Source organism: Dendrobates tinctorius, unplaced genomic scaffold (genome assembly GCF_039654945.1).
Source record: "Dendrobates tinctorius isolate UK_male_01 unplaced genomic scaffold, ASM3965494v1 ptg000038l, whole genome shotgun sequence".
Lineage (NCBI taxonomy): Eukaryota > Metazoa > Chordata > Amphibia > Anura > Dendrobatidae > Dendrobates > Dendrobates tinctorius.
This window is the reverse complement of record NW_027361706.1, coordinates 5,763,872-5,789,588: the sequence shown is the minus strand read 5'-3', so window position 1 is coordinate 5,789,588 and position 25,717 is coordinate 5,763,872. Positions and strand designations below refer to the sequence as shown.

The following is a 25,717-nucleotide window of genomic DNA, read 5'->3' as shown; positions in this document are numbered from 1 at the left end:
ACACAGTACACACAGACATGAGGGTTTACTGCTATCTCATTCCTGAGTGTATATAGCATAGCGGTAGCAACATGGAGAATACAATAAAGCAGTACTGAGCAGTGTAGCTTGGAATCCATCACTGGGCTGAAATAAACAGTTACTAGAAAGCTTCAGCACCTTCTATCACCCTTCCTATCTCACACTGCTCATCCCACCTCTCGTCTCGCATCCTCTTCTTCAACAGGCATTTGTAACATGGTGTTTCCATAACCTGGCTGACAGTCTTGTTTTAAAGAAATACTTCCATCAAAGTTTTTATCCTCTTACTATATTGCAGTCGTCATAATATATAGCACTGTGTACTTACAACTGCTCATTTTGCCCTTCTACCCAGCTAATTCTTCTCCTTTCCATTAGATCCATGACATCATGTGATTAAAAACTGACTAGCTGAATCCTTCTAAGCTCTATGTATAAACAGGAAGTCTTTTTCCCTTGCATGAGTCATCATTAGAATTACAATTTTACAACACTGCCAAGTCCCTGGCAGCCCAGCTACACCCCCCTGTTCAACTCCTGAACCAGCTGCTCCCTCCTGCCAAGGAATTTGTAAAATTGTTCTAATATTGACTCGTGCACACAAAAGAGACTTACTGTTTCTATATAGAGCGTAGAAGGATTTAGTTAGGCTGTTTTTAATCACTTGATGTGAGGTATAGCGTGGCACTACCGTGAGGTGCTCGAGTAGGTCACCCAAACCAATTGTATGATAGATCTAATGGAAAATAGAAGAATTAATTGGGTAGGAAAAAAGGAAACAATGACTATTGTTAAACCATTTTTAGCTAGCAGATGATATGTGAATGTACCGGGGTAGAGTGTACATGTGCTGGTCCACCAGCCCCAATGCACGTTTCACCCAAGGTTTTGTCAGGGGGCGTGTCACACAAGAGAGATTCCTACAGATGGAGACCTAGCGGAGTGTCTGTAAGCAAGTGCCGCCATATACTGGTTGAATATTGTATGATGAAAGAGAGTAGTGAGAGCCGAGCTAGCAGGAATTTTAAGACAACAAACATGGTTCCTGAGGGGAGAGACTGAAGGAGACACCAGGGTCAGGTGGTAGTTGTGGCGCACTTAATTATAAATGGCTTAGGAGGGCAGTGATGAGGAGGAGTCATAGAATCATAGAATATTAGAGTTGAAAGGGACCTCAGGGATCATCTTGTCCAGCCCCTTTCTCAATGCAGGTTTCACTAAACCATGACTTTGTGGGCTCAGTGTTGGGCAGTGGACCAAATCTGTATTCCAGCTGAAACCATGGTCCCTGGGCTGATGTCATGCAAAATCCCTCTGGTGACAGGAGCAGGGCCCTTTTATATTCCTCAACTCCCATTTCAGGGCATTGTCCCAAAGGATTGGGGGGAGGTAGTCATGGTTGTTCTCTCATTGCTTGTGTGGCGCCCCTGAGGCTCAGTCGCCACAGAGGTACTGCACCTCCTCCTGAGGTGTGGTATGCCACCATCCAGGTAAGGTGGAGACTCCTGACCACACTCCAACACCTGCATCCCACACCACAAAGTAGTGTAGCAAAGCACCTTCGGCAGCTCCCTGCTTGGAGTACAGCAAAGCACCCATTGGTGGCTCCCTGCTTGGAACACGAAACGTGCTGGGAGGTGGGTGGAGTTAGTTTACATTACAAGGAGCGGGAAGAGTTTAGGTTGAGCAGTCAGTTGGTTAGAGAGCTGGAGAGAAGAAGATCCCCGGAGAGAGGGATAGATGGATGGAAGTACTGCAGCAGATCCCAGTGACCTGGGTCTGCTGGTACGGGAGAGGAAGAGCGAGAGCAACGTAGCCTGAAAGCCTGATTCTCCATAGAAGGACAGATTAGTATGGAACGTGAGGACGTGGGTTAGAAGAGAACTCTACCTAGAAGTTCTAAGCACAAGGATGGGGCCCGGTCCCCGAGGTTGTATGGATACTAATGGTCCTGCAGCAGACACCGGAGGAATAGAAGTAGTGACCACTTTATTCCCACACAAGACTTGGGGGCACAACAGCAACTGGATAGTGAGCCGGGACTTAGTAGCAAGGAGTCCCCGAAGCAGGCTACAGCTGTCTGCTGTACAAGTAGAGTTCATAAGAACATCGGACAGGAGGAACTCCAGTGTAACTCAGTACTAGGAGTACTTCACTTAAAGGCGCTATAAGAGGAGACGTTCAGAAAGACACATGTTGGCGGAGTGTTGGGAAGGAGTATTCCATCTGGCCTGGAGGTTGACTGAGTCCCTGATCCGGAGGACACGGCACGGAGGCAAGCACCTGTTTGTACAACAGACTGTGAGTAAAGCTTTGGAACCACATGCCCTGGTGTCCTCTACTTATTCCTGCGCCAACCTGCCCAGCACTGCTGCATCCTCTGCGCCTGACACTACACCATCTACATGTCACTTCACCTACACTGCCCTGGGACTACAGCCCTGCCTGTGGAGGGTTACAACATCATAGCTGCACTACACCATCTATCCCAGAGGATCTGCATGCAGCGTCGGCTTAACATCTCCCTTGCCGAACCCCACAGGTGGCGTCACGAATCTCTTATAAACTTTCACTACCACAAGCACACTGAAACAACCCCCTTTTATAATGGGCGCCCAGGGCCACGGGCCGGGTCACCGCTGCCGTGACATCTCCCATTGAAGCTCATCGGGCCCGGTACCGAGTACACCACAGCCCTGGGTGTGAGGGCATCCCATTTGATTGTTCAATTAGGCTGCAAAATTGTCCTAAAAATTATGCTGACTTGTACACAGCAGGGTGTAATTGGACATGAAACAATAGCTAAATGGACCTGAAACAATACCACTTGTCCTTTGACTTACTGAACAAAGGAAAAGTATGTCTGGCATAATTAAGAATAATTCACCCCTGCACAAGTGACCAGATTGAAGCTATGTTGTCACAAGTGGGGCCGTGCTTCTGGCGATGGTGGCGCCAGCATGAGGGGCATGTAAAGTGACTCTTAGATCCAGGACTTGCGGAGTATCATAGACTCCCGTTAGTACCTGAATCCGAGTATAGGAATAAAAAGACCAGGTTTGAGTTAAGGAACCGAGAGTCCTGACCCAGGTGACCACAGACCGGAGTTGGAAGACCTAAACCGAGTGAGCAGACTCAGAGCTGAAAGGAAGATCACCACGTCACAGAAGAGACGGAAATACGTGTAAGCTGTAACCTCCAGTGTAGCTGTGCAGCACGAAAACGTGGGAACGGGACCGGATTGAGGTGGCCAGCGTGAGGAGCATGTAAAGTAACCATTAGATGAGGGACTTATGACCTAATGGTGGAGCATCGTAAGCTCCAGTTATGGCATGTATCATGTTTTATATTGCATAGAGAGTGATGACGTTCACATGCCCGATAGAGTCGGTAACGCACTTAGGGATAAGACATAGGACCAACACGCCTTTGACGACACTAGAGTTTAGTTATAATAAAAGGAATAGGAGTGTGCAGTAAGATGAATTTTGTAAATATTCTGCAAAGTCAAATTTCCTGTATTTTCATAGTTTTTTATATTCATTGGTTGTGTTAATCAAATAAATAAGTGTTGGTTAAGTTGCCACTGTGTCCTCATTCTCTGCACTGTTGAATCCGCGCTCCAGCTTACAACCTCACCAATAAGAACAATACATTTTTATTTACAGCCAGTACAAGAAATGGTTATAACAAATGGAAAAAAAAGTGTGCCACACCCTAGTTATTTATGTTTTTAATTAATTTTTGGACCACCGACCGTGCGTGCAAGACATGACGGTAAATAAAAACGTTACTAACAGCGATGAGTAAGAAATCGTAAAACCACATAAAATGACGGGACACAAAAATAAAACAAGACAATCGTCTATCAGGATTCCGGGAACTGAGAAAATGGTTCTGAGCCAATGATGTTATTTACTGCTCGACTACATTTATGATGAATAAAAACACCATGCGCTAAAGCTGCCCGATGTGACATATTGTTAGCTGACTGTCCAATTTTTTTTTTTTTGTGTTTTTAGCTTTCTTGGATTAACATATGGCCAACGCATGTAGTTTTATATTAGAATTAAATGTAAAACCTGATATTCTCCAACTGTTACTTAACACAGAGCTCAGTTCCCGACAGGGAGTAATATAATACTGATAATAAAGAGACAATGGACTTATTCATTTGATACATTAGTTACTTTAGAAACAGACACGAAAGTCCAAACACAGACCAAATAATACATTTTCGTCTTGTAAAGCCCAGCAAAAGGTCACCATGAAATCACTGTAGCAGAGGAACACGCATGCCCTGCAGCTACATTAAACACAAACATCTACTTTATGTAGAAAACGGCATAGCGGTAGCTGGGGGTGAAGGCCAAGAACTACAGTAGGGTTCCGTAAAAGAAAAGAGGCCAGGAGTTATCCAATGACGGGACCAACTTTTTCTGAACAGGTCAACCTTCTGGACCATGCAGTGGTTGTAGTGGAAAATGTCATCAGTTTTATTAGTGTAGATTTACTAGGAAAATGTGCAAAAATATAGAGTACATGATGTTAATAGAAGTCATCATATGCTTAAAAAGAGAATCTAAACTTACATTCTTTTTTTTTATTATTTTCTCCAGCATAGAAAGTTATTAAACTTGAAAATTGCTTGATTATAAAAAAAAAAAGCATGTAACTGGCTTTCAAAGCTCCCCTTTTCCCCAATTTACTTGCCTGCCTTCAGCTGCAGTGCTACCAGAATGTACGTATGTGGAGTACTGATGATGGTGTGGGGAAGTGCACTGACCTATGGACCTGTCTGAAGAGGAACAGCAAATGGAAAATGTGCAGTAGATATACTTGACGTGAATTTGTATATGCATGTGGGGAGATAGCTACAAATAGTGAAAGATGGTGAAGTACTGGGTTTTGGCCACTAGGGGGAGACAAAGAACAGCTGGAGAAGGAGACGGTGCAGTACTAAGGTTTGGCCACTAGAGGGAGACAGAAGGAAACAGGGAAAGGACTTAACAGCAGCTAATGCTAAAGAAACCGCAAAGTCATGGTGGGCAAAGTTACAGGGGCTAGAGAGGGGAATTCCCAGGCAGGGGAATAAAAAGAGAGAGAGCCCCAGGGGAGCCAGTCCAGGAGGAGGAGTTCAGCAGAAGAAGAGACTGAAGGAGGGAGAGACTGAAAAGAGGAAGAGCTCTGGAAGGGACTGGAAGGAGAGACAGTCAGGGGGCTGGCCCTGACAGGAGAGCCGCAGGACAGAGGAAGCCCGGGGGGGTACCAGACGGACGGACTCGGACAGGCGAAGCGCTGTGGTGGTAGGACTAGGGCAGCCACAGCGATAGAACCATGAGGGAAGTCAATTTAGGAGAGAGAAGAAGGTGAAAGGTAACCAGGCCTATGTGTACGGAAGCTGTCGTGCTGCTGTGGTCTTCAGGAGGATGGCCAATAAAGAGAACCTGTTGAACGTACACCGGTTTCTGTCTCCAGTCAGTTGGCGGCGAAAAAGGGACCACCCCCGGTCGGCACACATACCTACAATGGCAGTGATGGGTGAATGCATGTCTCCTCCTCTGAGTGTTCAGTTTATCAGAAAAATGTCCTGCAGCAGCTTATCCCCAGGAATAGCGAGACACGAGAGCTGAGCCATCACTGCCAAAAAAAAATCACTCTGGGGGGGCTGGAATACATTTGCACAAAATTTTACAACTTTTTTAAAATTTCAATTTGATGAAAAAGTCTAAAACAATAGGAAAAGCTAAACTGATGTGAAAATCAGAAAATTAACTTAGCAACATAAGACAACTTTAAAAGAGTTAAATTGCTATGACTTAAATTGTATTTTTATCTGTACGGCTGCTGGATTTTATCTATCGTTAAAGAATAAAATGTACAATTTTTAGGACAATTGCGAGCGCTGGATTGCATTTTGCAAACACAAATTTTTTTAAAAAAAAGATGGAAATACTTTGGTGAATTTGTCGTAAATCAAGAAGTCACATCAAGAAGTCACTAATTGAGAGTTATTCATGCAAAACAAAAAAAAATGGAATAAATGCAACGATGAATCGGGTCCTATATTATAAATCTGCTCTGCAAAAGAAAACTACAAAGTGTTTGATAAAAACGCCCCTTTACATGGCTAGTATTGCTATTTTACAAGAGCGCACTTTCAGTGAACAGGTGTGCAGCAATGTGTGCAGTCAAAGGTACTGAACCATATCCAGATTCAGCAGCTGCAAGCTTTCTGGGTAAGAGACGATTGACAGTAAAGAATTTCATCTTCTTCATCTTCCTGCCCAAAATATTTTTCAAGTTTTGAACCAAGTTGAAAATCAACTATTTGGATAAGTAGTTGGACTGGCCCACCAGAGAACCGGAGAATCCTCCGGTGGGCCCTGGCTTCTCCTTCAGGAGAGTTCATAGTACAAACCTTGCAGTTGCTATGGGGCTCTTGAGTGGGGGCGAAAAGTGGGCCCTCAGAATCAAATCCTCCACGGGGCCCAATGTTCTTCAGTCTGACACTGATTAGTACCTTGTCTTTTTGTAGAACTCCTTTACGACTATCTGCAAAGTTGCTTCAATTTTTATTTTAGATCTAGTATAGCAGTAAAAACGTTGATTGCGATTGTGAACCTTCTGTTACTCTTCAGAAATCATGTAAAGGATGTAATAGACACAAAAACTATACTTCGTGAGGAAGAAAAAGAAATAGTAATCAGTTGACCTTCCAGAGAGGACAATTCAGTGTGAAAACCACTTGCATTCACATAGGAACCCTGGTAGACCTTGTATGGACAGGGTCTGGTGAAAGTAGTGTAGAAACACGCCATGCTGGTATCCAGATCATAAATGGAAGAAGGGACCATGACAACTGGGCTCCAGCACCAATGAGAAAATGTTGGAACATAACTTTTACTGAGCATTTAAAGACATGGTGAGGAAAAGCATAAAAAAAAAAAAAAAAAAAAAAAATGAAGGGTCAATGAGCTTACACGATTCGGGTTAGCAACCCTTATTCATAGTTATTCAAGATATGAATAAGAGTTGCTAAAACGAAAGTGTAAATGTCACGATCCGACCAGGGGGGATGGACAGCGGATGGCACAACACACACACACAACGGGATGGTAAAGGGGTGAGGAAGGCCCTACCGATAGAGAAATGAGGGATGGACACCTTATGAGCTCCAACCTGAGCCTTCCCTTGCACTCCCCTAATGCCCTAAAAGGGTCCTTCCCCCTGCCACTATCATGAACTTCGTCCCTCACTTGTCACCTCACACTGCCCTGGCTAGTGCACTGGCCGGCAAGGGCACAAGCATCACCTCTGCAGATGGTGCAAGACAGGGGGGGTGACCAACACAAGATAAATGAGGTAGAAACACAAAACTTTACAACTTTCTCTTCTTCAAAGCATCGCACAGAAGAAAGGCACCAGGATCACGAACTCCAGAAATCAGCAGAGGCACCACTGAAACCATAGAGCTTTTTACTCCAGGCTTGGTCAACATAGATTGCTCTATCACCGACAGTCAGCTGATGAATCAGGTGACCATTTATAGGATGGTGGGAATGGTCACCAACCATACCAGCTGACCTAGCAACTCTGCAGTTAAAGCAACCTGCCAGCAAGGGAAACTGACATTAACCCCTGCTGGCCTGGAAGGAAAAAAAAACTACATTTAAAATATAATGGAACCAGAGCTGCAACAAATCCAAAAATGGATCGGGACAGTAAACTTATGGATCCTTAATCTTTAGCTGTTTTTACTTTTTCTCACCATGTTTTTAATTGCTCAGTAAAATATTTTCTCATTGGTGCTGGAGCCCAGTCCTTATGGACCTTTCTTTTATACTTCGAGAAGTAGCTGTTGCTTTATGGCACCCAATGAAGATATCCAAAGTAGCTATATCCAATAAAAAATGTATAAAGCAGAATAAATGCTCTTTTCCACATGAAAATCACCTTAAATTAAACCAAATACCCAAGAAGGGTTATAATAATTAGGTAATCTTGTCCAGATTTGTCCAAGCAAAATCGCTTTTTCTGTAAAACCTCAACTTGTCATGGGAACTTCTTTAGTAAAAATATTTGGTGATATGCAATAGCAAAACCAAGTCAGACAGATCGATATGTACAGAAAATACAGTCTGCTCCATTAACCGAGGATGTTACCCAACATTAACTCACATGTGTTTTGTATTATAAGGGCCTTTGCCTTTCTGAACAGTTTGTCTGAACACATCAAGGTCTCGATTTGTCAAGAGAGCTTGAGTTTTGCAGCACCCAATATCTCATCCTCAGAAGAGCAGGAATGAAGGAGAACAATTGCAGATAAATCAGGGTCAAAAAGTCACCTAATGTAATTTAGTTGTCTAATGCTCTGTAATCCAGTCATAAGGTGTCCAAAAACTGATAGCTTTACTACGAAGTTATAAAAAAAAAAAAAGATAATGTTTCAGGATACACTTTTGTAGACCCCAGAATGAGTTGAATTCCAATAAGGCCTTTTCCAGTTTAAAAGCGCGATTATGTAATGGGCCCATCAGTAAAGTATAAGACCCGGGCCATAGCATGGTGTCCAGCTATTCCAGGAATTCTGAGCAGATATACCATAATAATATAAAGCATTTGTCTCCTTTATTTATCTCCTTCTCTTCTCCGTCTTCTCCCATTACCGGCCCACTGCCTCAACCCATATGGAACTCATCAGCGATGGCTGCAGAACTCTTCTCGTCTGGACCTACTCCTTCCTTTCCAGATGCTATTCTAATGCAGGCCAGGTAGATAGAAGAGCAGGTCGGAATTCCCAGTGTGGGGGAAGAGGACAGTGAAACATCAGTATTTTTTTTTTGCTGGATATTAAATACTTGCAGCAGCCCTTGCTGTAAATCTACAGAGTTTATCCGACTCGAGAGGCATTTTAAAATCAATGCTAATCTTAAACCTTGGTTCAAGACAAAGGCTCTTGTAGGAGGCCATCCCTACCAGTTAACAGGTGTTTTATACATTCCTACAAAAAAAAAAAAACTAAAAGGAAGAGTGATGCCAATAGGTCTCATGGGACCTGATGTTTAAAAACTGAACTCTAAAATCTACAAATCTTATTTGACGCCTTTCAAGATTTCTGTTGCTCTTCTATTAATAAGATCCTGGAGGTCCATAAATTAAAGGGCTTGATTGATCGGTCTGTGCAACTGAAAATGGACCCTATAGGCAAGGGATCTGTATCTCCTCAAAAATAATTAACACTAACTTTTTTTGCACTGCTCATAGATGTTTGGGTCATAATTAGGGAGTTGTGAGAACCTAGGAAAAGTTAAACATCAGTAAGTAACTTAAAGGGAATCTGTAAACCAAGTTTTTGCTACTTTATTTGAGAGCAGTATGATGTTGGGGCAGAGACTCCGATTCCAGAGATGTAACTATTACTCGGCTGCTTGTTGCAGTTCTGATGAAAAACTGTTTTTTTGTGCTGCCGATCTAGCAGTTCTCTAATGCGGAGTCTTGTATAATTCTGCACACATCACTGATTGACAGCTTTTTGCGCACACTGCGCATAGGCAGAAGGCTACCAATCAGTGATGGGTGCACAGTTGGACCACCTGGCAGCAGGCCAAGTAGTCCTCTAGTGATTATCTCCTGCTGATAAAATATTGATTTTATAAAAACTAAAGCAAGGATCCCAATAAGTGACACACTGATGGAATCAAGGACTCTGCCTTTGCATTATGTTGCGATCAGATTAGGTAGCAAAAACCTGTTGAAAACTTCTATTAACAGCGTGCTGACAGGGTCTTTACAATATGGCTTTAATTTCATTCTTGACAAATCAGTTGTTAGACAGCAAGGGGCTCACATACTTGTCATGATCCAGGCTGAATCTAACAGGTTAAATGGACAAATTGAACTTTTTTTCCTTTGGCTGGGTGCCAAAGTGTGGTGTGATTGCCCTCGGTGGCCATTAGAATTATTACACGTGGTGTCGTTCATTCTAGGTTGCCCCGGTGGTGGTGAGTGGTATCGCACTTTAGTTCTTTGGTTTAATGTGCACGTAATTACAAATCAGGTGTGAGGCTCTTCAAAAGAGTTTCAGGTGTGTTTGATGATCATTGGTGATATTGATAGTTCGTCATTTGGGAAGCAAGCCTGGGTGATGAAGGCACTGAATGAGAGTCCTGGGTAGCCCAGCCAGAGGGGTTGAGTCAACTATGGAGTCTGCAAGGAGTGCTGGCATGGATTGGTGGAGTTCAACAATGTGGTCTGCAAGAAGGGCTGGCATGGCGTGGTGGAGTCGCAGTTTATGGTGTCAGCAGGAAGTGCTTACATGGCTTGGTGGAGTGGCGACTATGGTGAGAGTTGCACTCAGCATGCTGGACTTGGTTGCTGAAAACTGGACTCAAGCATGCTGGACTTATTGGCAGAGGCTGGACTCATTAGTGGGGCTCTGTTGCTGGACAGCTGCAACTGGTGGTGGACTCTGCTCCAAGGCTGCACTAGGGTGATGGATCCGGTTGGAGGAGAAGATGCATGCAGGTGGTGGGCTCTGTTGCTAGAAGCGTACGAAACAGAGCAAAGCTAAGTGGTGTTTCCCCTGTATTGTCATTTTCCCTTACGTGTGTTTAGTGCAGTGGTGGGATTAGTTTCCGCACCGACCAATTCCCTAGTGAGGGTTTAGGTGCAGGGCAAGTAAGGATTTGAAGTACGTGTGCGTCGCCCGGTGCGGAACCAGCATAGGGAACATTAATAGTGCAGGGACACTGGCTCAGGGGAGTACAGGAGGTCTCCACGTCCCTATTCCCTATCGCAGGGCCCACCATTGTTATTGTTACCCAGGTTTCCCCTTTATTATTTAAATTCGCCTTACTGGAGGCGGAGTTTCCAGACTACTGTATATATAATGTGTATTACCTAAATTCGCCAGTTGGAGGCAGTGTATCCAGCTGCACATTCTATTATTTAAAATCGCCCTACTGGAGGCGGCGTATCCAGGGTCACGCGTGTCATGGGTACGCCTTGCGGTACTCGCTGCGTCCAGACACACGTGACCGTGACAATACTATTCTAGTCTTGGACCATCTTCTGTGTGTTACTGTATACAGGTCTGTAGCTATTGTAAGCTTCACGTTATCACAACCCAACAGAATATAACCCAAGCTTTGGGCACCATCTTATTACTATTAGGTTTTTCATACGTTTTACACGTGTTAAATAATCATAAATTGTATGAGACTGTGAACTGAAAAGTTTTTGAAAAGATGATGGAAATGTTTATGACACTACTCTGCACCTAGTGTTATTTCAAAAATATCCAAATCTCTCCCATAATTTGGATAAAACTATTGGTCCAAAAGCAAAGACTAAAAAGAGAGCAACAGCTCAAAAAACGTGTAAGCAAATAATTTCCTATATATGCCTGAAATCGAATAAAGAAAAAGACAGGAAAGTTGTGCTCATCCGCTAATTGTCTGCAAAGGCTTTCAGCCAATACATGGACATTTGATTAACGTTATATGTCTTCATTCATTAATTTATCATATACTAGATTATGGCCCGATGCTATCGCATCGGGAGGATGCGATAGCATCACACCTCTTGCCATGTTAACCCTCAACACACACACTCCTCTCACCTTTCACCATCTCCACTCCACATACGACCTCTTCTCTCACTCCGCCTCTCATACTCACGCCGTCATCGCCGCTGCTCCACGATCCCCGACATCTTCTTCCGCCGGCGCCATCCTGGATCCAGACGTTGTCCACGCCGGCGACATGTTCTTGCGGCGACGCCATCTTGAGTATCGTGAAATCCCGCAATACTCAAGATGGCGTCGCCGGAAGAACATGTCGCCGGCGTGGACGACGTCGGGATCCAAAATGGTGTCGGCGAAATCTCGCGAGTTTTCGCCGACGCCATTTTGGATCCCGACGTCGTCCACGCCGGACAAAATGTTCTTGCGGCGATGCCATCTTGAGTATCGCGGGATTTCGCCGATCCAAAATAGCGTCGCCGCAGGAACATGTCGCCGGCGTGGATGCCGTCGGGATCCAAAATGGCGTCGGCGAAATCTCGCGAGATTTTGCCGACGCCATTTTGGATCCCGACGTCCTCCACGCCGGCGACATGTTCTTGCAGCGACGCCATCTTGACTATCGCGGGATTTCGCCGATCCAAAATGGCGTCGCCGCAAGAACATGTCGCCGGTGTGGAGGACGTCTGGATCCAGGATGGCGCCGGCGGAAGAAGATGTCGGGGATCGTGGATCAGCGGCAATGGCGGCGTGAGTATGAGAGACGGAGTGAGAGAAAGGGTCGTATGTGGAGTGAAAGAGTGAGTGGACGTGAGTGGAGATGGTGAAAGGTGAGAGGAGTGTGTGTGTTGAGGAGGAGTGGTGTGTTGAGGGTTAACATGGAAAGAGGTGTGCAGTGACGTCACCGGTTACAACTGGACGGAAGTTGTTACAACCGGAAGCTGCTTAGGGCATTTATTATTATAGATAGATGTCATGATACAGTGTTTGTTACATTACATAGCCGAGTAACAGACATACCATATTTTTCGGACTATAAGACGCACCGCACTGTAAGACGCACCTAGGTTTTAGAGGAGGAAATTAGGGGAAAAAAAAGTGGTCAAATCTGTACCTTATATCCCCTATTCTGGTAAATATGGTCCCCTCATCCCCATCCTGGCACACATGGCCCCTCATCCCTATCCTGGTATGCATTGTTCCCTCATCCCTATCCTGTTATGCATGGCCCCCTTATCCCTATCCTGATATGCATTGTTCCCTCATCCCTATCCTGTTATGCATGGCCCCCTTATCCCTATCCTGATATGCATTGTTCCCTCATCCCTATCCTGTTATGCATGGCCCCCTTATCCCTATCCTGATATGGATGGCCCCCTTATCCCTATCCTGATATGCATGGCCCTCATTCCCCATCGTGGTATGCATGCCTCCTCATCCCTAGCCTGGTATGCATGGCCCCCTCATCCCTATCCTGGTAGAAATGGTCCCACTCATTCTTATCCTGGCAGGAATGATTGCCCTCATCCCTATGCTGGTATGCAGGGTCCCCATCTCATCCAAGTATGCATGGCACCATCCCTATCCTTGTATGCAAGGCCCCATCCTTAACCTGTTATGATTGGCCCCCATCTCAGTCCTGGTATGCATGGCCCCATCCTTATCCTGGTATGATTGGCCCCATCCCTATCCTGGTATGCATGGCCCCATCCTTATTCTGGTATGACTGGCCCCACCCTCATGCTGTTATGCATGGTCTCATTAGAAAAAATTAAAAAAAAAAAACATTACACTTACCTTCCTCCGCTCCCTTGCAGCGTCATGCTCCATTGCCAGCAGCTGCTTAATCCTTGTAAGCAGTGCATGGCAGGGATGTCATGTGCTGCTCTCAAGCAGAGCACGGCTGCCGGAATACTCACCGGGACTGCTCATTGCAGAGAAGCAGTGAGTATTCATTGCTCTTCAGTAGCGCGCAGTGTCAGCCACCGGCTTCCTGCTGCTGCCGGCGGTCACGTGTGCCGATACTTAAGAGAAATTAATATGAAATGAATATTCTGAAGCCATAGAAGGTGCCTTATTTAAGCGACTGCAAACCTTCCTACAGTTAAGTAACAAAGACAACTGGTAACTTCAAGATGTAAGCGACCTGCTAAAGGAAATAGAATTGGCAAATTTAGAGCCACATCTTTCAGGACTGAGTTACCTCGACACTGCTCATGGCATGAATCAAGTAGTGTCCAAGTTGCCATACAGCATGTAGCAGAAATGGGCAGACCACAGCTCATGGTACAAAAGACAGCATAATGTGTCCTTTCATCCCTTTTTGCATTTTTCCAGGTTCGTCAGTGATCAAACTCAGTAGGAGAATGATCCCAGCTTTGACTTCACTGAACCTACTCCACCATCTTCATCATTATCATCATCTACAAGGTATGAGAACGTTACCACCAATCGTAAAAAGAGTTAAGTGGCACAGTATCCGTGAGAAAGATTGCCATTCCACTTACTGTACTTACTGAGAGAGAGAAACATTTTTTGGTCTTTTTTTCTACATTTAAAATAAATATAAAGTGCGGAAATTTAAGGCCACCAAGGAAAAAAATAATCATAAATTGATCTACTCTGTGTGATAAATTTGTACAAAAAAAACTAGAAGGAAGGGTATTTTTATGAGATGACATACATGTATGGATTCCGGTAGATAATTCTCTCATCTATGCTTTAGATTTTATATATGAGCTCGGGTTTAGCATTAGCGTTTCGATAGCATACAGTACATGATCAACGTGTTGTAACAAGTCCAAAGTCATAAGAAAAAAAATCATCTTCATTCCAGGAGGTGATCACAATGCCAAAATCCTTATAAAAAAAAAAATATATATATATATATATATATATATATATATATATATATATATATATATATATATCTGCTCTCGGAAATAAAGTCCATTGTTAAGAATGAGAAGAGCGACGAGAGATGATTTATGGGTAGCGGAGGAAAACGCAGGGAACATTTTGCTTGTGATTAATCTGCTAACGATTTCAAAGCCAAAATAACTAAGATGAACCCTTAAAAGGTTAAACAACCAAAACTTTCGAGATTGCCTCTTTGGGAAACTTTTGTAGTAATTAAGCATGTGCTGAAGCAGCGAGGTTTGGCGGGACCGATCTTCTTTTTTGTTGGCTCCGTCGCTCCCGGACTATTTTTATTATGTTGCATTATGGATGAAACACATTGGGAATATGTTCAGGCTCCGAAATGGCATTACCACATTCTGCTGTAATGAACCATTAAACGGCTCAGCTGGAGCGCTCAACAAAAGCAGCAATTATTTTTCTCAATGTTCTTGAAAGGGAAGATGCCTGGCGCTGTAAATCAATACTGCAAGACGTTCAGCGCCAGCTCTGACAAGCAGCGAGATATATAAATTAAAGGCAACTATTTCAATTATTGCTCATATTAGAAAAGGAAGTCATTATCCTCCTATCTTCTGTGTTCCATGACTGCGCATCAATCTATCCCCAAGGAGGAGGACGGATATAAAAAGGAGCAAATTAATGTTATTGTCTATTGTCGTCTAGAAATATGCTAAAGGTAGATTTCGTCTCCTCCAACGTACTCAGCCTTGTCATATCAATTATACTTTGAAAGTAAGCGCATCCTTCATACTTTTACTTCCTTAAGAACCGTAAAATGCAATAGTTTTTTTTTAACCCAGTAAGGAAGACTTGCCACTTGCTCAAAAAATTGAACTAAATGTCTTATAAAAATCCCTTAGGTCCCCTGATATTGCAGCTCTTTTCTGGTTTGCTCTGTGTCACTCCAATGTAGAGATATTCACATTTGTTCCTTTTGGAGGCAGTATGTGAAATCTCTGCTTGCAGACCAACTGGGTTTTTCTTCACAGTCTTCTCTGAGGGTATGTGCTTTTATCCCCTCCCTCCGAGACACTGACACTCACAACTCTGCAGAGTCCGAGACTGAGGGCAGAGTTAAATGGCTGTATAACTTGTGCGAGAATCGCATTGCACTACACGGACTGGCCCGGCACCTCTCCTGACCTGAGCAAGTGTCACGATCCATTTTTGGATCTGTGTCAGTTTGGGCTACTCTGATATAAACTTTCTTCCTTTCAGGCCATCGGGGGTTAATATCAGTTTTTGCCCCCCCCCCGGTGGCCGCTGGTGTTACTGCATGTTTAGTTAGTCTGCTGGTGACCACTCCTACCTTCCTATATAAGGTCACCTGGTACACCAGCTAGCTGTTGGTAATACAGGTCATTTGCTAACCAACCTTTCTGATGAGAGGAGATATCTGGAGGAGTGCTGTTGAAGCTTATCTGGAGCAGTGGTGTTTCTGCTGAAAGCAGTTTTCGGGTGCCTTACTCTGCTGTCCGGTGCATGGCAGCAGAGGAAGCTAAGTGTTGTTTGTTTTTTCCCTGTCTGTTACTTTCCTTGATGTTTTATTAGTGCAGTGGGGAGACCAGCGTCTGCACTTACCAATTTCCTACTGAGGGTTAGGTGCAGTGCGAGTGAGGGCTAAGGTATCCTGGTCGGTGACGGTTTGAAAGGATAGTCCAGGGCACAGCCTCAGGAGAGTGCAGGAGGTGTCCCTTTCCCCATTCCCTATTGCAGGGCCCACCGTTGTAATTGTGTTCCCGGTGTCCCCTTGTCTGTCTTGGTTGTTTTTGTGACCGACCGATCGTCGGGTTGCGTCACGCAGGGCCAGACATATCGTGACAGCAAGACAGCATGATGGATTACTATGCAGCTGTCAAGCTCAGGTCAGGAGAGCCGACAGCCAGTACGAAGTTTACAATGCGATTCTCACACAACAAATACGGCAGTTTGTCTTTGCCCTGAGAGATCAGCTGCTGATCTGTGATTGGCAGGATCTGGAAGGGAGGAATGAAAGTGCGCACCCCCTGAGAAAACTTTGAAGAATGCCCAGTTGGACTGCAAAGCCAAGATTTCACAAGGTGTACTTTCAAAGCAACAAATGTGAAAATATCCACAGTGGAGCGATCTGGCGAAAAACAAAAAAATAGAGGTGCAGAATCGAGGGGATCTCAGGGATATTAACAAGCTGGTTAACTCAATTTTTTTGAGCAAGTGACAAGAACATAAAAAATTTTAATTTTTGTAATTTTGTTTTTTTTCCTCTCCTTCTTCCAAGAGCCCAAACATTTTTCCAGCAACATAGTAGTATGAGGGCTGGACCCACAACTATTGGCGTATAGAGAATTGATATCCCCATTACAGTGGAATGCCACTCCGAACTAACGATGATAACATTTCCCTGTTAATCAGGTCCCAGCAATCGGTCCCCCACCGATCAATGAGTTATTGCCTATCCGGTGGATACAGGATATTTTATTTTTCACCAGACAACCCCTTTAATGAGTTTCTAGCACTTTATCATTATAGTTAAATTAATAGCAATTTCCTCATTTATGAAGCCTTATGATATCAACATGTCGACAGTGGGAGTTTTTAGGAAGTCGGGATTGCGATGAAAGCCATATTAGAGCATTACCTTTTTCTGAAGGACGTTAATCTTTCTCTCTTTGACTTCAAGCATGTCCTTCATGTCTCTGATCTCTCCGGCCAACGTGCCCTTCTCTTCTGTGAGGTCCTGAAGCTGCTTGGTCTTTTTGTTTAGAAATGATTCTTTCTCCTCCAGTCTCAGCCGTAATGCATCCACCTGGCACAGAAAATATATATGTTATGGAATATTTCTAAATTCTGACATTTTACCATGGTATACTTCAAAATACAGTAAATTATTGCTAAAACAATAAAAAGGAAGAATATCTGAATACACCATATAAACAAATTAAATAATCAAAAAAAAGGACAAAACAATGTTATTACTGAAACAGCTCCCGCAACACTAAGGGTGTTTGGTCAAGTAGAAACCAAATACCACACGTAAATCCTAATTGTCTAAATGGAATTTATTTGGGATTGTTCGTTTCCATTACATGTTTGAACAATGCTTCCTCTGAACTATGGAGACACGCTTCTCCATAGTTCAGGAAAAACAGGGTTTTTTGGTAGGAAAAACACAGCGTAAAATCATCAAATCTAAGCTTTTAGGTGCGTTTTTGATGAGTTTTTGTATTTTTCGCCCATTCATTTTAATAGGTGAAAAATGATGAATCGACACACTGCAGATTTGAAAAAAAACACTTTGAAGGTTCAAATCTGCAAGGAACAAGTAAGCAGTGTATGAATGAGATTTCAGAAGTATCATTCAGTACTGTAAAACATTACTTTTTTGTTTGCTTCAAAAACACATTGGAAAAAATGTGAAGAAACCCTAAGGGTACTGAATGGACAGGATTCTAATGGCATCAGTCTTGGTGGAGACCATGGAGCTGTGGCGCTGGAGTGCCGGGGAATAGGAGTGGTAAATTGGGTTTTATTTAATTCTATAGTTATTTCTTTGCTGTGGCAAAGTTTGAAAGTTCTCAAAAAAACCTTTAAATTGTCCAGACTTAATACATAGTGTGTTTCTTTTTGATTTTTTTTTTTTTTTTTTTACAGTATCTAAAGTGTATATTACGCGCCATTCAGATTTTCTTCCTATAAATGTCCGTTCAGTTTCTTTTTTTCTGGTCTGTTCCATTTAGAACAAATAAGCAAAATTTGTATCTTGTGCATTACTGTGGCAAACAGAAGCTGGGGGGCCCCCCGATTCATTTACATGGGTGTTATGAATGAGTCACCGTAGGAGGCAAAAACAGAAATACTAGCTAAGTCCAGAAAACCAGAGAAGTTGGCAGCTATCGGATTGCAGACCCCTGAACCTAACAACAACAACTAGCAGTAGCCGTGGGGGGTTCCTACGGTGCCCTAGACCCCTCGATCACAGCCGGAGAACTACATAGCCTAAAGACAGAAAGGGAAATCTAAACTGCCCCAGAGCAGACCCCAAAGCAATAGGCAGCCCCCAACATATAATGACGGTGAAGCAAGATGAAAAAACACTCACACAGATAGAAAGATAGGCTGAGCAAATGATGGGGCCCAAGCTAACTAAATAGGACAGAATAGAAAAGCTGCTGTCTGCAATCCGCCAAAACCCTCTCAAAAACAAGAGCCAACAGACTGATAGGGAAAAAAGCCCTGAAGATGCTAGGCTTCAAAAAGACTATATCAGTACTCAGGTATTATCTGAAGACAGAGCAAAGAGGAATTCAGCTCACCCAGCAGGGAAAGGCAGAAATCCAGAAAAACAAGGCAAAACAAAACCAAAGCACAAATGCAAAAAGTAGAGCAGAAAACTTAGCTTTTGAGGAGCAGGAATCAGACTGGTCTCCAAGAATCCCTCTGAGTAATCACCCGCGAGGCAGAAGGGCGTCGGCTGCCTTATATCCAGTCAGCAATCCCAGTCACCCAGTCATCATCATTCTGCTCAGGTGCTTTGTAATCAGCCTCACTACCTTCCTTCACCAGAAGAGGGAGTTCATCAGACCTCAATGGTGAAGGGGAAAATGAACTCACAACACATGGGGTTCGCCTGGTTTCTGTTTGTTGTAGGAAAATGAAACAAAAACCAGACGGACCCCATATAATCGAATCGGGGTCCCCCAGCTTCCATCGGACACAGTAATTCACCAGATACTAATTTCACTTATTTGTTCTAAATGGAACAGAAAACGGAAAAGATATATGGACTTGAAAACGGACCCTTTTAAAATCTACAAATATTAAATTAATGAATTATTTCAACATCAAAATATTAAATTTTGTTCAGATGAACAAACTATGAAGATTAAAGGAATGCAAATATTTTTAATAATTGAAATCTAATAATTAAAACCATTTTTTTACATCTGTTATTTTCAGATCATAGTTTTTTTTTCTTTAAATTCTTATTTCTGTGATGATGATGATGTTGGGTTAAGACATAAACTGTAAAATAGAGATGTTGATGTGATAAATTTTTGCCCATGCTCCGTGCCCTGTGCAGAGACCATTGTGCAGAGAGAGTGAAAAGGTAAAATGTGATTATCATCTATTTTTTTGCATTTTTTCTGCCTCATCTGACAACAGCAGTGGTGCTGTCTTTTATTAGTGTTTTTGCTGCAGTTTTGATAAAATCACTGTTTAATGCTGCAGCTCTGCTAGTCCTCTCATTGATAAACTCATGCAATATAGTCTTTGGTACTCTTGAGGTCTGGCTATCCTCGTCCCCCACTACTGATTGGCAGCATTCCATCTATGCTACATCTTTCATCTACCAATCAATGGTGCAGGCGAGGTTCGACGGAGCTCATCATTGAGAAGACTAGCAGATAAAACAGTGATATTATCAAAGCTGCAGCAAGTAACCGAGCTCCTGAATTAGGGTCGTTTCCCCTATGTAATGTAGCCCTAACATTGAGAAGAATTTGGGCTCTTCCACGGGTCAGGTTTTGTTTTTTTTATGTACTAGAAAAATGGTCTGAGTTTCATCAGAGTTCATCTGATTTTCATCAGAGTGCCATCAGAGTTTGGACCAAGTTACATCAGTTTTTCACTGATGAGAAGAAAAACAACAATTTCTCCATCTTCTTCTGTCAGGGTAAAACGGAAGGTATGGTTTTCCTAAAGAAGAAGTGCATTATACTTCATATAAATCCATATGTCTAATTCATTTTCTGAAATTGGCGTCTTCAATAGTCAGCAGTGAGAACAAGTCCACAAATCGTGATTTTTTTCACGGACCCACAGACGTTCATTGTAGATTTGTTCCGACACTCGGATCAATATCAGACATGTCTCCATGATTTTGTACCGGTCACTCAGTCTGCAAAAAAATCACAGACATGTGAACAACATCTCTATAGACCTTCATAGGTACGAGTGCTATCCGTGAAAAATGCGTTCAGCTCTTGTACATGAAGATTTGACATGTGAATGAGCCCTTAATCGGTAAAGAAAACTGGTCACTTGATTCATGCTGCCAAAGCCATGGACAATATGAATCAGAATCTGGCCACATCATTGCAGCCAGTTATGTTCTCCTCTGAAAAATTGTGGCATTTCAGAGAAAACAGTTTGATGAGCCAGCCAGATACTAGAAGGAAAGACCCAACGTGTCCACTGACCGGCTTCTCCTCACTCTGATAGGTCTATCCAATACATTGTATGTGCATAGGGCGAGATCTGTTAATCACCAGATTTGGAGTGGAAAGAATCCAACAAGGGGATATGTTAAGTCTCTGCCTATGGTTCTTAGCCGGCTCTTAGAACTATGTGGCGTTTCGGAAAAACACATACCTGGCTGTAATCGTCCAACCAGGCTCTGATTTATGCTGCCCGTGGTGTGGGCAGCATTAAGCGAGTGACAGGTTCCCCCTAAATAAGCCTATAAACCATGTCAGCACTAATATACATATAGGATGGAAACAAAGCGTTAAAGAGTTCTGAAGTGGCCAGCAATCAGTCCGTGTCTAAATCCCAATGATCACCTGTGAGACCTTAAAATTGCTGTTGGCGCCTTCAATATGAGAGATCTGGAGCAGTTTGGTCCAAAATTCCAGTTGAGAGGTATAAGAAGTTTGTTGCATGGTTATAGGAAGTGATTGATTGCAGTTATTTATTCCAAAGGGTGTGCAACCAAATATTAATTTGAGAGTGCCAACAATTTTTCCTGGCCATTTTTACAGTTATGCGTGAAATGAGGTCCAAATTGCCTTTTTGTCCTTAGTTTTTTTTGTGTTGTTCCAATACATACAAAGAGAATAAATAGGTGCATAACAAAACATGTGTAATTGTAATAATTTTCTAGGAGAAATACTTTATTTTCTTGAACGATTTTAAGGGTGCCAACAATTTTGTCTAGGACTGTGTTATATATACATGCATACACACATAATATATACACACACGGGTGGCGAGCATTTTAATTGGTATATGGTCTCCCATCCTAGTATGTGCTGCCACCCTCCTATCCTGGTACACATGGCACCCCTCATTCCTATCCTGGTATGCATGGTATCCTCACCCCCCCAATCCTGGTAAGCAAGGCACCCCATTCTTCATCCTGGTATGCATGGTCCCCTCACCCCTCAATCCTGGTATGCATGGTACTCCCTCATCCCTATCCTGGTATGAATGGTCCCCTCACCCCCTATTCTGGTATGCATGGTCCCCTCACCCCCAAACCTGGTATGCATGGCCCCCTCACCCCCTATCCTGGTATGCATGGCCCCCTCACCCCCTATCCTGGTATACATAGTCATCTCATCCCCCAATTCTGGTATGCATGGTACCCCTCATCCCCCAGTCCTGGTATGCATGGTCCTCTCACCCCCCAATACTGGTATGCATGGTACTCCCTCATCCCTATCCTGGTATGCATGGTCCCCTCACCCCTTATCCTGGTATGCATGGTACCCCTCATCCCTCAATCCTGGTATGCATGGTAGTCCCTCATCCCTATCCTGGTATTTATGGTCCTCTCACCCCCCTATCTGGGTATGCATGGTCCCCTCACCCCCTATCCTGGTATGCATGGTACCCTTCATCCCCCAATCCTGGTATGCATGGTACCCCTCATTCCCCAATCCTGGTATGCATGGTACCCCTCATCCCCTAATTCTGGTATGCATGGTACCCCTCATCCCCCCAATCCTGGTATGCATGGTACTCCCTCATCCCTATCCTGGTATGTATGACCCCCTAATCCTGGTATGCATGGTACCCCTCATCCCCCAATCCTGGTATGCATGGTACCCCTCATCCCCCAATCCTGGTATGCATGGTACTCCTCATTCCCCAATCCTGGTATGCATGGTACCCCTCACCCCCCAATCCTGGTATGCATGGTACCCTTCATCCCCCAATCCTGGTATGCATGGTACTCCCTCATCCCCCAATCCTGGTATGCATGGTCCTCTCACCCCCCTATCCTGGTATGCATGGTACCCCTCATCCCCTAATCCTGGTATGCATGGCACCCCTCATCCCCCAATCCTGGTATGCATGGTACCCCTCATCCCCCAATCCTGGTATGCATGGTCCCCTCACTCCTATTAAAACTACACACAAAGAAAACAAAAACATTTATACGCACCCTTCTTTCCTGTGCTCCAGTGCTGTCACCACATTCTGCTGGAGGCCGGGGGAGGAGTCTGGCGCCGGAGTATGCGCATGCCCATAGTGCTGTCCGGTACCATATTGCTGAAGACACACTGCAAGTGTGTCTTCAGTAAAATGGCACCGGATCACGCTATGCGCATGCGCGATTCCGGCCGCACTCCCACCCGGTCTCCGTCTGAAGAGAAGCGCTGTGGCAACGCTCCTCCCGGTCAGGTAAGTATCTAAGTAGGCGTCGGAGATGGCGGTATGCAGTGCGTACGGTACCGCCATCTCCGGCGCCATACACAGTCCTCACCGCTGGCTGCCTCATTCTGTCGGGAGCCAGACTGTGCAGGCGCGTCGCGCTTGCGCAATCTATAAAGGCTTCGGATAGAATGACGCTTACAGCGTTATATTATAGATACACATATATATTAAAAACACATTAGATTAAAACACATGTGACATGCACAAAAGTGTACAGGTTGGTAGGACAGTGTTCACACCACCCAAAGACTGAAACACAGAAAAACTCACAGTATAACAAACGTGCAAAAATACTCTGTTGTAAAAAATATATAACAGTAAACAGCAAGTGCTAGTAAAATGATAACAAAAACAGGGTATTTAGTTGATACGTTTTTTGCAAAAAATGTTTACCAAGCCACTCCACCACGTCACAGTGGAATATATATATATCTAATGTATAAAGCTCAATGTGTGTATGTATGTATGTATGTATGTATGTATGTATGTGTGTATGTCCAGGATTGGCATCCGCACCGTTGCAGTTATAGCCACAAAATTTGGCACAGTCACACGTCTGGACCCCGAGAGCGTCCTAGGCTATGTTGTGAGGCGAAATTTTAACCTTGCGCGTTCCAATTCACCAAACAATTTTGCCCCTATCTACATAATGGGGAAAAAGTGTGTGTGTGTATCAAGCCCCGCCCCTCATTATGATGTCATAATGATTGCCATGGCGGCGCTGATTCATCATAGGTTGCAAGCCCCGCCGCTCATTATGATGTCATGATGGTTGACTATGGGATGGAGGATGTGTGATGGGTATATGGGCACTGGACTATGGGATGGAGGATATGTATGACAGGTATATGGGCACGGGACTATGGGATGGTGGATATGTACTGTATGATGGGTATATGGGCATGGAACTATGGGATGGAGGATGTGTGATGGGTATATGGGCACTGGACTATGGGATGTAGGATATGTATGACGGGTATATGGGCACGGGACTATGGGATGGCAGATATGTATGATGGGTATATGGGCACGGGACTATGGGATGGAGGATGTGGGATGGGTATATGGGCACTGGACTATGGGATGGAGGATGTGGGATGGGTATATGGGCACTGGACTATGGGATGGCGAATATGTATGACGGGTATATGAGCATGGGACTATGGGATGGCGGATATGTATGATGGGTATATGGGCACGGGCCTATTGGATGGTGGATATGTATGATGCGTATATGGGCATGGGACTATGGGATGGAGGATGTGTGATGGGTATATGGGCACTGGACTATGGGATGTAGGATATGTATGATGGGTATATGGGTACGGGACTATGGGATGGCGGATATGTATGATGGGTATATGGGCACGGGACTATGGAATGGAGGATGTGTGATGGGTATATGGGCACTCTACTATGGGATGGAGGATATGTATGATGGGTATATGGGCACTCGACTATGGGATGGAAGATATGTATGATGGGTATATGTGCACACATATCACACATCCTCCATCCCATAGTCCCATGCCCATATACCCATCACACATCCTCCATCCCATAGTCCCATGCCCATATACCCATCATACATATTCGCCATCCCATAGTCGAGTGCCCATATACCCATCGTACATATCCTCCATCCCATAGTCGAGTGCCCATATACCCATCACACATCCTCCATCCCATAGTCCCATGCCCATATACCCATCACACATCCTCCATCCCATAGTCCCATGCCCATATACCCATCATACATATTCACCATCCCATAGTCGAGTGCCCATATACCCATCACACATCCTTCATCTCATAGTCCCATGCCCATATACCCATCATACATATCTTCCATCCCATAGTCCCGTGCCCATATACCCATCATACATATCCGCCATCCCATAGTCCCGTGACCATATGCCCGTCATACATATCCTCCATATCATAGTCCAGTGCCTATATACCCATCACACATCCTCCATCCCATAGTCAACCATTATGACATCATAATGAGCGGCGGGGCTTGCAACCTATGATGACATCAGCGTCGCCATGGCAACCATTGTGACATCATAATGAGGGGCGGGGCTTGATACACACACACACTTTTTCCCCATTATGTAGATAGGGGCAAAATTGTTTGGTGAATTGGAATGCACGGGGTTAAAATTTCGCCTCACAACATAGCCTAGGACACTCTCGGGGTCCAGACGTGTGACTGTGCCAAATTTTGTGGCTGTAGCTGCGACAGTGCGGATGCCAATCCCGGACATACATACATACACACACTTGAGCTTTATATATTAGATATAAAGCTCAAGTGTGTGTATGTATGTATGTATGTATGTATGTATGTGTGTATGTATGTGTGTATGTCCAGGATTGGCATCCGCACAGTCGCAGCTACAGCCATAAAATTTGGCACAGTCACACGTCTGGACCCCGAGAGTGTCCTAGGCTATGTTGTGAGGAGAAATGATGTCATAATGGTTGCCATGGCGACGCTGATGTCATCATAGGTTGGGATGGCGGATATGTATTATGGGTAAATGGGCACGGGACTATGGGATGGAGGATATGTATGATGGGTATATGGGCATGGGACTATGGGATGGAGGATGTGTGATGGGTATATGGGCACGGGACTATGGGAAGGCGAATATGTATGACGGGTGTATGGGCACGGGACTATGGGATGGAGGATGTGTGATGGGTATATGGGCATGGGACTATGGGATGGAGGATGTGTGATGGGTATATGGGCACGGGACTATGGGAAGGCGAATATGTATGACGGGTATATGGGCACGGGACTATGGGATGGAGGATGTG

General features: G+C 44.1%; 1 protein-coding gene across 7 annotated transcripts in view; it reads right to left on the bottom strand.

The window, feature by feature from the left end:
* Positions 1-25,717, bottom strand: part of ERC2 (ELKS/RAB6-interacting/CAST family member 2) — a 1,295,684-nt gene that overhangs the window by 905,831 nt on the left and 364,136 nt on the right. For all 7 annotated transcript variants that reach the window (XM_073574140.1, XM_073574143.1, XM_073574147.1 and 4 more), the window contains one exon: positions 17,085-17,252. In XM_073574140.1, coding sequence (XP_073430241.1) covers positions 17,085-17,252 — 168 coding nt within the window. The remainder of the gene's footprint in view (positions 1-17,084; positions 17,253-25,717) is intronic.